General features: G+C 51.7%; 1 protein-coding gene across 1 annotated transcript; it reads right to left on the bottom strand.

Moving 5' to 3' along the window:
• Nucleotides 1–1876: 1876 nt before the first annotated feature.
• On the bottom strand, nucleotides 1877–3014 carry LOC112889153 (receptor protein kinase TMK1-like). Its single transcript, XM_025955643.1, has 2 exons — nucleotides 2496–3014; nucleotides 1877–2404 (listed from the first exon to the last, which is right to left on the bottom strand). The coding sequence occupies exons 1-2, from the start codon at nucleotides 3012–3014 to the stop codon at nucleotides 1877–1879; spliced, it is 1047 nt and encodes a 348-aa protein (XP_025811428.1).
• Nucleotides 3015–11986: the final 8972 nt, after the last annotated feature.

Below are 11986 nucleotides of genomic sequence, written 5' to 3'. Positions count from 1 at the left end.
CACGTCGTCGGCTGCTGTCTAGCGCACGCTGGACGGGATGTACGCCACCCGTACCCGTGCTCGCTCCGTCAATATGCGCATCGCGCTTGCCACAACCAGAAAAGGTGCGTCCAAAATGACCGAATTCTATTCCAAGATGAAGAGCTACGCAAATGAGATGACTGCGTCCGGCCAAACCCTCGGTGACGAGGAGTTTGTTGCGTATGTGCTCACTGGCCTTGATGAAGAGATCTACAATTCCTTTGTGTCCTCCATTGTTACCCGGGTCGAGCCAATTTCGCCTGCTGAGCTGTATTCACAGATGCTGGCCTTTGAACTCCGGTTAACAAAACAAGCTGCCAACACCTCCTATACCTCGTCCTCCGCCAACGCAGCGTCACGGGGTCATCTTGCTCCCTGGACTCGCGGTGGACCTCCCTCCCGTGGCCGAGGGCGGTCCTCTGGCCCCGGCCGTGGCTCCTCTTCAAGCGGGTCACATAGCGGCTACAACGACAACAACAACTACCGCCGTTCTGCTGGTGGTGTGCCATCAGATGCTAATGGAGGCCAGAATCGTCCAAGGTGCCAGGTTTGCAAGAAAGTCGGTCATGAAGCCGATATCTGCTGGTACAGATATGATGATAGTTATGCACCAAATATTCGTGCTGCAAACATGGCGTCGCCCTCAGGTGCTGATCCAAATTGGTACCTAGACTCTGGTGCTACATATCACATCACCGGAGAACTTGAGCAACTCACAATGCATGAGCGGTATAATGGCAACGAGCAGATTCGGGCTGCAAACGGTGCAGGTATGGATATTGCCCACGTTGGTCAATCTGTTATACCTCTTACAGTGTCAAATAGTGAAATAATGAATTTGCAATTGGGAATGATGGATGGTGCCTTGCCCAGACCTTTGCCGCAGCGCGCGTCGACTTGAGGCAGCCAGCGAGGTGGCCGGCGGCGTCGGAGAGTGCGGGGGCGTCATGCCATGCAGGGAGGACACTAGGGAGGAAAAGCTTATTGTGGAGCCATGCATTTTCAAACCGGAAGATGTTTGCTTTGGGGATGGCCGTGGACATGTGAGCAATGATTGGAGCGTGATCAGAGGTGGGGCGAACACGAGCTGTCAGCGTGGTTTGCGGGAAAGCGGAGCTGTCATCTCCTTAACTACGATTCTAATTGCCCATTATATTCCAGCACTGAGACTGCACACAATGTCCCAGCTTGGAACAGGCGACATCAAGCTGACCATGGCACCATCGTTAACATCATAGTTATGATTGAGCACATTCCCTTTGGGGTACAAAAGTGAAAACTCTGACTATGTAGCTGCTGTGGCCTTCAGAAACAGACGACGAGACGAGCACAAACCCAACCGAATGGTGCCTCTCCAGAATCAAATGAAAAGCCACAAAAAGCATCTAAATTATCAAGAGTGCTTGGAAGTCTTGGAGGACTTGATCGATGTTCTTTTGAGAATCCAGAAGGAAGACCACCTCGGCGGCTCTCTCTCCATTGGAATCATCAAAGCCGTCATCCTTGTAACTAGCTCTATGAATCATTGTCCTATTCTTATTCTTTCAAAAAGTTACATTTTTCCACGACAAACTAACATTATAATATCATGCAGGACTTGTTTGCAGGTATGGTGGAAGTGAAACAACATCAACAACTACCAATTGGGCTATGGCAGAGCTCATCAGGAACTCGATCAGAGAAGCATAGGCAAAATTAATATTGGATCTTATGAAGACAAACAAGAGATTTTACACGCTAATTGCCCATCCAGAAAACAAACACAACTACAGTAATGCCAAGAATAGTTCCTGCACTTAACTTCGATGAGGCATCAGCAGCGGAGTCTGAAGATTGTGAAGAGCCATCGTCGAGACTACCTTTGTCCTGAACCATAGTGACTCCCCAAACTTGGGCTGTTCCCTTCTGCTGACACATCAACCGATGCCCAAAACTTGGGCAGCTTGCCGGTGAGCCTGTTGTTTCTGACATCAACGAGGCTAAGACTCGGCAATGCCGCGAGCGCATCCGGGATCTCCCCGGTGAGGCGGTTGCCGGCTAGGTCAAGCTTTCTCAGCCCTGTCAAGTTGGCAATGGCCGGCCACATCGTCCCTGACAAGTTGTAGTTCGTCAGGCCGAGGATGGTCACCTCTGACGCGTCGCATATCACGCCCAGCCAGCCACTGCAGGCGTCGTTCCCCGTCCACGACCTCGAAAGATTGAGCGGGTAGCCGAAGCCCTCCGCCACCTGCAGCAGAGCGCTCACCTGCGCGTCGCACGGCCCGGGCGCGTCCAAGCAGAAGCCGTTCCCGGCGACCACGTCGGCGGCCACGGCGGGGCTGAACGCCGGCACCGGGCCCTGGAGGTGGTTGTAGGACGGGAGATGTCTGTCAGGCTCGCCATCCTACCCAGGGACACCGGTATCACCCCGGTGAGGTTGTTGTGGGACATGAGGTTCGCGACTACGCCCGCCGCCGGGAAGTGGCCGGCGATGCTGGCGTTGGAGGCCGAGAAGGTGTGGAGGGCAGGCAGCTGAAGATGGCGTCGGGGAACGGCCACGGCTGGAGGGGCAGGCCGTCCGTGCTGAGGCTCCGCAGCGCGGGTGTCGCGCGAAGGAGGTCCTCCGGGAGGGACGTGAAGGCGTTGCCCTCGAGGGAGAGGCGGGTCAGGGAGGGGGCTCGGGGCGGCGGGACGGCGCCGGAGAACACGTTGCCCTGGAGCTGGAGCGACTCGAGCGCGGTGAGGCTGGAGAGGGAGGAGGGCAGGGTCCCCGCCAGGCCTTGCCCCGCGAGGTCGATGGCGGTGACGCGGCCGGAGGGGGAGCAAGTGACGCCCTTGAACGAGCAGGCGTCGCCGCCGCCGGCGGTCCAGGTAGAGGGCGGCCTCGCGAGGGATCGGGCTACGTCGGCGATGGCGTCGGCATCGGATGAGCATCCGATTCCCGCCGCCGCGGCGGCGGCAAGGCAGCACGAGAGGAGGAGGGTGATCTGGAAATGCTTCATCTCCATCCCCATGGTGGGGGATTCTGGGTTGTCTTGCCTTGCGTAGAGGGTGGAGGCTCGAGGCGGCGTGCGGTGGTTCTTGACTCGGCGTCTCCGCCGGTTTCTCCGACGTGCTGCTGACAGCTTGTCAGTGCTATGGTTTTGCACACGCGCCTCAGTAAATTTTGAGAGCTAGCTAGTTCATTTCCAAGTTCCAACACAATATTAACTTCAGTGCCAGTGCCCGTTGGGGTCACGTTCACAGAACAAATCTGTTTTGCATTTCCCTCCCGGCCCACTCGAAGCTCCACATATGACCTGTGAATAGCATCATCAACAATTTCTTTCATTTTTCCTCGCACAAAAAGCAACTTCTTTAATTTTTTTCGCGGTGCATATAAACCATCTTGAGCTACTCCCATTTTGGGACAATAAATATTTAATTCCTTGTTTCACTGTAAATGATAAAAAAATGGAATATGTGTAGAGAGTAGAGACTATGTATTGATGTGAAGAAAAACGATAAGTGGAAAAAGGATGGAAGGGGTGTCAATTATCCCTTTTCCAGATTAGTTACTATTTCCCCATTTTTTAAACTAGAAATAGCTCATTTTGAAATATACTATCTACATCTCAATGTCCTATAAGCGCGCGATTACTATGTAGTGATATGCACTTATGCTTCATTTGCATAAGTGCAAATACTGGTCTCCACGCATTATCCATGGTAAAAATGGGGGCACCACAAGTAGCCTTCCCATTCCTTCCTTTCTTTATTCTTTAATGAAACGAAATTTCTTTCTTTACTTTATTGGAAGTGTCTCCGCATCAGTCGATTGATAATTTGTTTATCTTTCAATCACCGGTTTCCACCATTGATTATTCATCCAATCAGTGTGGCTCTGTATTTAGAGCATCTTTAACAGCCTAGCCAAATCTCACTCTCTATATTCTCATTTAGCTATCCATTTAGCCAACATTCTCTCTCTATATTTCGGTACACTCCAACAAACTAGCTAACTCAGACTCTTCGTATATCTAACATGTGGGACCTCTCATTTGGATCTTTCCTTTTTTTCACCCAGCCCTATCCTAACCTCCTTCCTTTCCCTCTCTGCAAGTGGGGCCGATCCAAGGCAACAAGACCAACCTGCGGTCGTTGGCCGCCGCGGCGGCTGGCAGGGCCGGCACCACCGCAAAGAGGAGGAGAGCGCGAACCCGGTGGGGTCCTCAGCAGGCGCGAGTGAGCGGTGGAGGTAGGGGCACCGTGTAGGGAATGGCGGCGGCGGCCATGGTCACCGCGTGAGGAGCTGTGGTGGGACGGCGGTGGTGGCGGGAGCGGAGGGAGAGCGCGGGAGATGGGAGCGGCCGTAGAACGGGGACGGCGACGATGGCACGACGCGGGAGCGGCGTGAGGATAGCGACGACGGGCGCGGCGCCGGAGCGGCGAGGGACGGGGTGTGTGTCGGTGTTTAACCGGCTGCCCACCGAGGGATATACCCAAGGTGGTAAGTTTTGGGTGAGGGAACGCCGAGATCAGGAACTCGAAGGTGCAAAGAACACAAGACTTTAGACAGGTTCGGGCCGCACGGAGCGTAACACCCTATGTCCTGTACGGTGGTTTGTATTCTCTTTGGTGTAGAATGACCTAATGTCTTCTGTTTTGAGGGGGTCCCTGACCTCCCTTATATACCCGAGAGGTCAGAGTTACAAAGATGCTAACCAACCCCCACCGAGGGATCACACCAGAACTAATCTCGAGTAGATCCTCTCCGTGTTGGTTAGCCCTATCTCCTATTTAAACGGGATAAACAAGAGATAAACAAAATGAATAAGAGATAAGACGGGCTTAATTTCTTAAACTTCGTGACATGCCCAGCCCGGTGGCCACGGGTCTGACAAGCCCCCGAGCTCTTCGTAGCTGAGCACTGCAGGCTTATCGAGTACTTTCGAAGCAGTCTTCAACTTCTTCTGAAGCTTCGTCTTGAAACCCTGCTTCGAGTACTTCCTTAGCCGCATCGAAGCTATGAGGTGCTCATGCCCCGAATTTTAGTTCTGTTATGGCGTGCGATTGAAAAATCGCACTCCATATGGAGTAGCCCCCGAGCCTCGGGTTGAATCGGAGAATCAGGCTGAGGGTCCCATTAATTTGTAATCCTCCTTATCCTTCAAAGAAACTTGAAAAATAAGTAGTCGATGCCACGTACCCCGCAGCCCCCGAGCCTTAAATCCAAATCCCACGAAATTGAAGATAAGGGTCCAAAGAATCGTGGCATACAGGCTAAACAATGACACTGTAAGGAGAGACCAAAGTGATGGTACAAATGATGCAATTAGACCAAAGATTCGAAAAAACCCCTTCTTTCGGGCTAATTAGCCCTGAAAAAATGATTAATCAAATATTCAATCTAATCAGACCACCAAGTGACCCCTCACCTTTGGAATATTCCACAAAACGACTCTTGGTCTTCTGAACAGTAACTTTTCCCCATCCCGCAAGTTACTTAACCCCGCGGCCATAGGAGGAAAAATTGTGCTTTCAGTCCGCATTCCGCCAAAAACCACCAAAACCCCAATCTGAGCCGAACGCCGCCGCCACTGCCCAAGGAGATCCTCCTACTCCAACTTCCCCGCCCCTCTCCCTGCAGCCCCCGAGCATCTCGTGGCGTAGCGCATTGGAGATGGCGCCTAAGAAGTCGGAGATCGAGGGGAAGAAGAAAGCGGCAGAACCATCGACCGAGGAATGGTCACACAGTAAGTGCTCCCTTAACAATCTGAACAAACTGGTTTCCGAGGGGTTGCTCCAAGAGAAAAACCTTGTTAACTGGCGCCCCTCTTTCCGTGAACCTTTCCCCATGGAGAATGTCGACGAAATCGTCACATTCTTCCATTTTGCCGAACGGGGATTGGCCCTCCCCACTTGTTCTTTCTTCCGCGGCCTTCTTTACTACTACGGGCTTGAGCTCCATCACCTCAACCCGAATTCCATCTGCCACATCTCCATTTTCATCCACTTTTGTGAAGCATTTCTCGAAATTGAGCCCCACTGGGATCTATTCCGCTTCCTCTTCCGCGTGAAACCCCAGCCAACCACGAAAAAACTCGCCGTGGTAGGGGGCGCCGGCATCCAACTGCGACAGCAGGCCGGCGAGAGATACCTTGCATATAAATTCCCCTCCAACCTTCCTGGATGGAAAAACCTCTGGTTTTACATCGAGAACCATGCTCCCCCCCTGCCGACGAAGTCGAGCAAACCGCCCGTGGTGAGGGGGGAGTGGAACCTTGAACCCTCCGGCATGGAAATGATTCAAGTCAAGGAGCTGCTGGAGGCCATCGATGCACTGAAGAAGGAAGGGGTGACCGGCGCCTCCGTCATGTTCTCCTTTTACAAGCGCCGCGTCCAACCCATCCAGCAGCGCTGTAATCTGGGCTTCGAGTACACCGGCCCCGCTGACCCTTCTCGTATGTGCACAGAAGAGGTACCCGACGAAGTCGCGCTCCAGCGAGTTCAGCGGGTGCTGCTGGACGTGAACGCCGTGCCATACGTGCCCACTCTGTTCTCCGCGCAAAATCCGCCCCCGCCGGTGAGTGTTCGACTTCTTTTACCGAAGAAATCTGTTACTGCGCCGATGGTGTACTGAAAACTTTTCTGCAGGAGCACTCGCAGTTGTACTGCAGCTACCCGCCGCAGTCGGACCTCCCCCGAGCGTATCACCTCCTCCCCTCTGCGGCCGCAGCCGCCAAGAAGGCTCGCCTTGCTGCGGCTCAAAGCCGCAACGAGTCCGCCGAATGCGCAAGCCCGCGGGCGGGGGAAGAAGCCGGAGAAGAACCGCGCCCGGCCACCGCCGTTGCCACTAAGACAACTCGCCCTACTACGGTCCGAGGCAGCGGCGAGTCCTCCGAGTGCGTGGACTCGCCGGCGAGTGAAGGAACCGAGGGGGGAGCGCGCCAGGATAGCTCTTCCGACCAGAGCTTGGAGTTGGCCGGCGCTTTGCCACCGGTGCCGAAGGGCCAGCGGCAGATGCGCAAACGCAAGGCCGAAGAAGTCGAATCCTCCAGGTACGGAGTTGCTGTTTTGTCAGTTACCAAGTTCCAATGATGCCGAACACTAACAGCACCCCCTTGCAGTCTTCCTGCTCCACCACCCGGACCTGAGCCCGAAAGGGTGGGGACAGGCCCCTCCGACGTCGCGGCGGTGACAATTGCCGTGGCGGAAACCCCTCCATCGGCCGGCCAAGCCTCGCCATCAGCGACGAGCGTTCCTCGGCGGGCCTGGCGGGTGAAGAAGGCTGCCAAGAAGAAGTCGACACTGTAAGTTTTGCTTCAATCGCTTGAAAAGATTGACCGCGCCTGCGTGGATAACCATGTTGTCGATGTCGCCAGGGCTGCAAGTGCGGTGCAACTCCAGCTGGAACCGGGCAGGGCTGCGGCACCTGCCTCAACTGCAGCAGCCCCCGAGCCCTCGGCGCCTGGGGGGCCTGTACCCGCAGAGGTGGCCCCTGAAGCAGATGCGGGGCTCCCCGACTTGCCGCCTCCCGAGTCCCAACAAGAAGGAGCCGGACCCGGTGGCGATGAACAAGTCGTGGCCCCGGAAGCGGGTGCGGGGCTCCCCGACTTGCCGCCTCCCGGGTCCGGGCAAGAGGGAGCCGGGCCCAGTGGCGGGGAACAAGTCGTGGCCCCTGGTGCCGCTCCTACCAGTGGTACAGGTACGCGCTTACCCGCCCGCGGCTTGATGCCAGGGTCCGAGGACAATATGGTGACTACTTCGTATGCTTGCAGGTGTCCAGCCGCCGCCGTCCGGGGATGCCGCCGGGCCCACGGAGAGTCCCCGTGAGGTGCTGAGGACCGGGCCAGGGTACCAGAACATCATCACCACCGACCTGGTGGATGATCTTCTGCTAACGGCCGAGAACCTGGAGACCTTCAAGAGCACCTTCAAGGAGTTATACAACTTCTCCATGGTAGTACTCGCGTAAAGTTCCGGGTGTGTGCATTGGTGAGTTGTTTAGTACTCATTCTCCTCCTTTGGCGCAGCATGTGATTACCAAATCCCAGAAGAAGTCGGAGAAACTCCGCGCGGTTGTGAGTGACGCGCGGGAGTTAGGTGCCCTGCACAAGCGCATTTCCGAGGAGAAGACGAAGAACTGCTATCTGCAGCGCGAGCTTGATATGCTGAAGCAGGAAAGGACTCGAGAGACCTGGCTGCTCAAGAATGACCTGAAGAACCTTGAAGAGGCCAACTCCGAGCTCCAACAACAGGTCAAGGAGCAACAAGCAGAGTACCAGGAGCAGCTCAAGGCAGAAAAGAAGGCGCACCAAGGTAGGCCCCCGTTTCCCTCGAGTACTTTTCCTTAGTGATTTCACTTGCTTGCTGAAACATCTTCACCACAGAGCTTAGGAAAGTAATAAAACACAAAGAGGAGCTGCTTACTGACGTGAAGAATGTGCTGTATCGTCGTACAGATGAAGTCGAAAGGCTGTGGAAGGTGATCGACGACACTGAACGTCAGTTCGTCGACTGCCTTCAGCAAGTCAAAGCGCTGGGCGAGAAGGACGAGCAGCGGCGCAAAGAGCTGGAGGACCTCCAGGGAGCCGCCCAGGAACTGGTCGACATGGTGGACCCGCCAGAAGAAGGCGAGGCAGGCCCGCGGCCCCTGCTGGGACGGCTCCGTGAAGCCCCGAAGAAAATGCTCAAGTTTTTATCCGAAGCTCCAGTCGCTTGCGTGAGCAACGCCCTTGCATATGTAAAGTCCTTCATGCCCAATGCGCAGTTAGACATTTTTGCGCAGGTGTAAGCATCTAGGCCCTTAAGGTATGTTTCGGTGATTAATGACAACCATTATTGTGACTAATGAGTTTGTGCAGCTTATAGATCATTATTGCTCATTTGGTTATATGTCAAAAGAGGCCCCTAATTTTCATTATTCAAAAAGGCGATCTCGGCATTCAACTCAATAATATGTCAAGACTAAGGATCTTTCTATCCTAAGTGTCATAAGGTTGAGAAGGACACTTAGGTTAGTATAGGTTTTATAGTTTTGTAGTGATCGCACTATTAAGAGGGGTTTAGGCTTAGTAACTTGAGCATGGACATGGTCATTTGAAAATGGATGCACACAATGGTCACTCAGGTTTCTAGAAGCTCAAATAAGTGGTTCTCAACTTATATCTCAAGAATATTTGGATTTCATTCAAGACTCAAGTCAGAAAGGCAAAATCAGAAAAATCTATTCACCGGTTTAACCGACGCTTCAAGTTTTATATACGTCGGTTAAACGAGGTCAGCAGGACTGGACAAGTCAATACACCGGTTAAACCGACGTTATTTGAATTTGACGTCGGTGCAGTTGTCCAGAGACTCGGTTTTCAGTTGATCAGTGGACAACTACACTCACCGGTTAAACCGACGCTATTTGAAATTGGACGTCGGTGCAGTTGTCCAGTGACTTGGTATTTCTGTTGATCAATGGATGATTACACTCACCGGTTAAACCGATGCAACGACGGTTAATCTGCCCAAGCTGTAACGGCTAGTTTTCAGAAGTGGCAGTTTACATTCACCGGTTAAACCGACGATGACTATTGGAGGGACGTCGGATTAACCGGCGCTACGCAGTTTTCTGGCAGCTTTTTCTCCAACGGCTCTATTCGTGTGAGCTGCCCATATATACCCCTCCAATGGGTCATTCTACCACTCTTGACACCAGGCAACATCCAAACACACATACTATAGTCAAGAGCCACCTTGAGCTTCAACATTTCATACACTTGTTCATTCAATCATTCAAGAAGCAAGATTAAGGACTTGAGTAGAGAGAAGCTTGTGTGCATCCATTCTTGGTGATTGGTTCTTGCTCAAGTGAAGGCCTTAGCTTGTTACTCTTGGTGATTGGCATCACCTAGGCGATCTTGGTGATCGAGGTGATTCTCACGGAGCTTGCCAAGGATTGTGGAAGCCCGGAGAAGAGATTTGTACGTGCTTGATCTCCACCACACCGGGATGGTGAACGGAGACTCTTAGTGAGCGCCCTCGTCTTGGTGACTTGGAGGTGACAATACTCTTTGTGAGTGTCACAACGTGGATTAGGGGTGTGTGCCAACACATCGATACCCACGGAAAAATCCGGTTGTCTCTTGTCCACTTTACTTTTTCAAGCATTATCTTTCATGCAATTCATTCATGTGCTTGATTTAGGAATCACTAGTTAGATCTACCTTGCTAGGCTTTATCTCTTTTCATCTTAACTAGCTTGTGTAGGTTGTTTAGTTATCCGGTTGGTGAATTGGAGCCTTTCTAGTTTTTGCATAGTTAAGGTTGTTTTAGCTTGTTTTAGAAATTGAAAAAGGCCCAATTCACCCCCCCTCTTGGTCCATCGATCCTTTCAATTGTATCAGAGCCTCGTTGCTCATTGGATCATTAGGCTTCACCGCCTAGAGCTATGGCCAAGATGGGTGGTTCGCCGCCTCACTTCGAGGGCAAGAACTTGCCTATTGGAAAGTTCGCATGGCCGCATACCTTGATGCGATTGCCCCCGAAGTATGGTTGGCAACTAAAGTCAGGTTCACCGGAGATCCCACCCCCGACCAATTAAAATGGAATGCTAGAGCTAGAAATGCAATTTTCGAAGCTATTAGTGAGGAGTCTTTGCTAGAGTTAATGGCATGGACCTAGCAAGTGATATTTGGAAGGAACTCATTGAAATACATGAAGGTTCCACCAAAGTTCGTGAACAAAATATCACTTGTTTAGAGCTAAGTATGATTCCTTCAAAATGCTAGCTCATGAAAATTGCAATGATATGTATTCTTGCTGAATGTCATTGTCAAGGACATTAATGCACTTGAAATATCCAAAATTGACAGTGCATCCATCAACCGCAAGATCCTCATGCTCCTCCCGAAGCCCAAGTATAACATTATCAATGCTATGCTTCAAAAGGAGGATCTCGCCACAATGGAAGTAGGAGAACTTGTGGCGAAATTCGCGCTCATGAAATGAGCATTCTTGGTATGTCCGAAGAGCCAACATCAAGCAAGTCAATTGCTCTAAAGACCAAGACAAACAAATCCCGCAAGCTCAAGATGGTCAAACAAGACTCAAGCTCAAGCAATGAAGAAAATGATCATCATGAGAGCTCATCCGATGTTGAAGATGATGGAGAGCTTGCTCTCATGATGAGAAAGTTCACACGCTTGAATGAGAAGATCAATAAGAAGGGCTTCAACTTTGACTCCAAGAAGGGAATGTTCCGGCCAATGGATGTCAAGAACAAGATTTGCTACAATTGTGGCGAAAAAGGACACATCCGTCCAAATTGCCCCAAGCCGGATAAAAGAAGCAAGGACAACAAGAGTAAGCATCGCCATGATTCAAGCGATGATGAAGAAGAGGAGAGGAAGAACAAAAACAAGAGATTGGGAAGAAGAAGACCCATGACAAGAAGACCAAGCTCTTCCCAAAGAAGAAAGGGCATACCAAGAAAAGTTTCTTGGTGGAGAAACAAGAATGGGTGACCGATGTCTCATCAAGCGAAGACTCAAGTGATGAAGAAGACATTGTCACCATCGCCCTCACCAATGAAGAACCATCTCTACCTCCGCCTCCTATGTGCCTCATGGCAAAAGGTAACACCAAGGTATGTGAGGTAGATAGTGAAGATGATAGTGATGAAGAGCTTGATCCAAATGAATTTACTAACCTCATCAATGAGTATACATCCGTCATCAAGAGGGAAAAGGGCAAAGTTAAAGTTCTTGAGAGCACTCATGCCAAGTTAGAGCTTGCCCACTCCGACTTACTTAGTAAGTACAATGACTTGCTCAAAAAGCACAATGAGTCACTTGTACTTGCTAAGCAAGTTGAAGAGAGCCACAAAAAGCTCAAACAAGAGCATAGGGAGTTGGCTCACAAGTATCAAGAACTTGAATTTGCTTATGAAGTAATTGACCCAAGTCTTGAGAAAGTTGTTCTTGAAAAGGTCAATGCTTCTACTTCATGTGATGAC

Source organism: Panicum hallii, chromosome 4 (assembly GCF_002211085.1).
Source record: "Panicum hallii strain FIL2 chromosome 4, PHallii_v3.1, whole genome shotgun sequence".
NCBI classification, from domain to species: Eukaryota; Viridiplantae; Streptophyta; class Magnoliopsida; order Poales; family Poaceae; genus Panicum; species Panicum hallii.
This window is presented reverse-complemented; position numbering and strand designations above follow the sequence as displayed.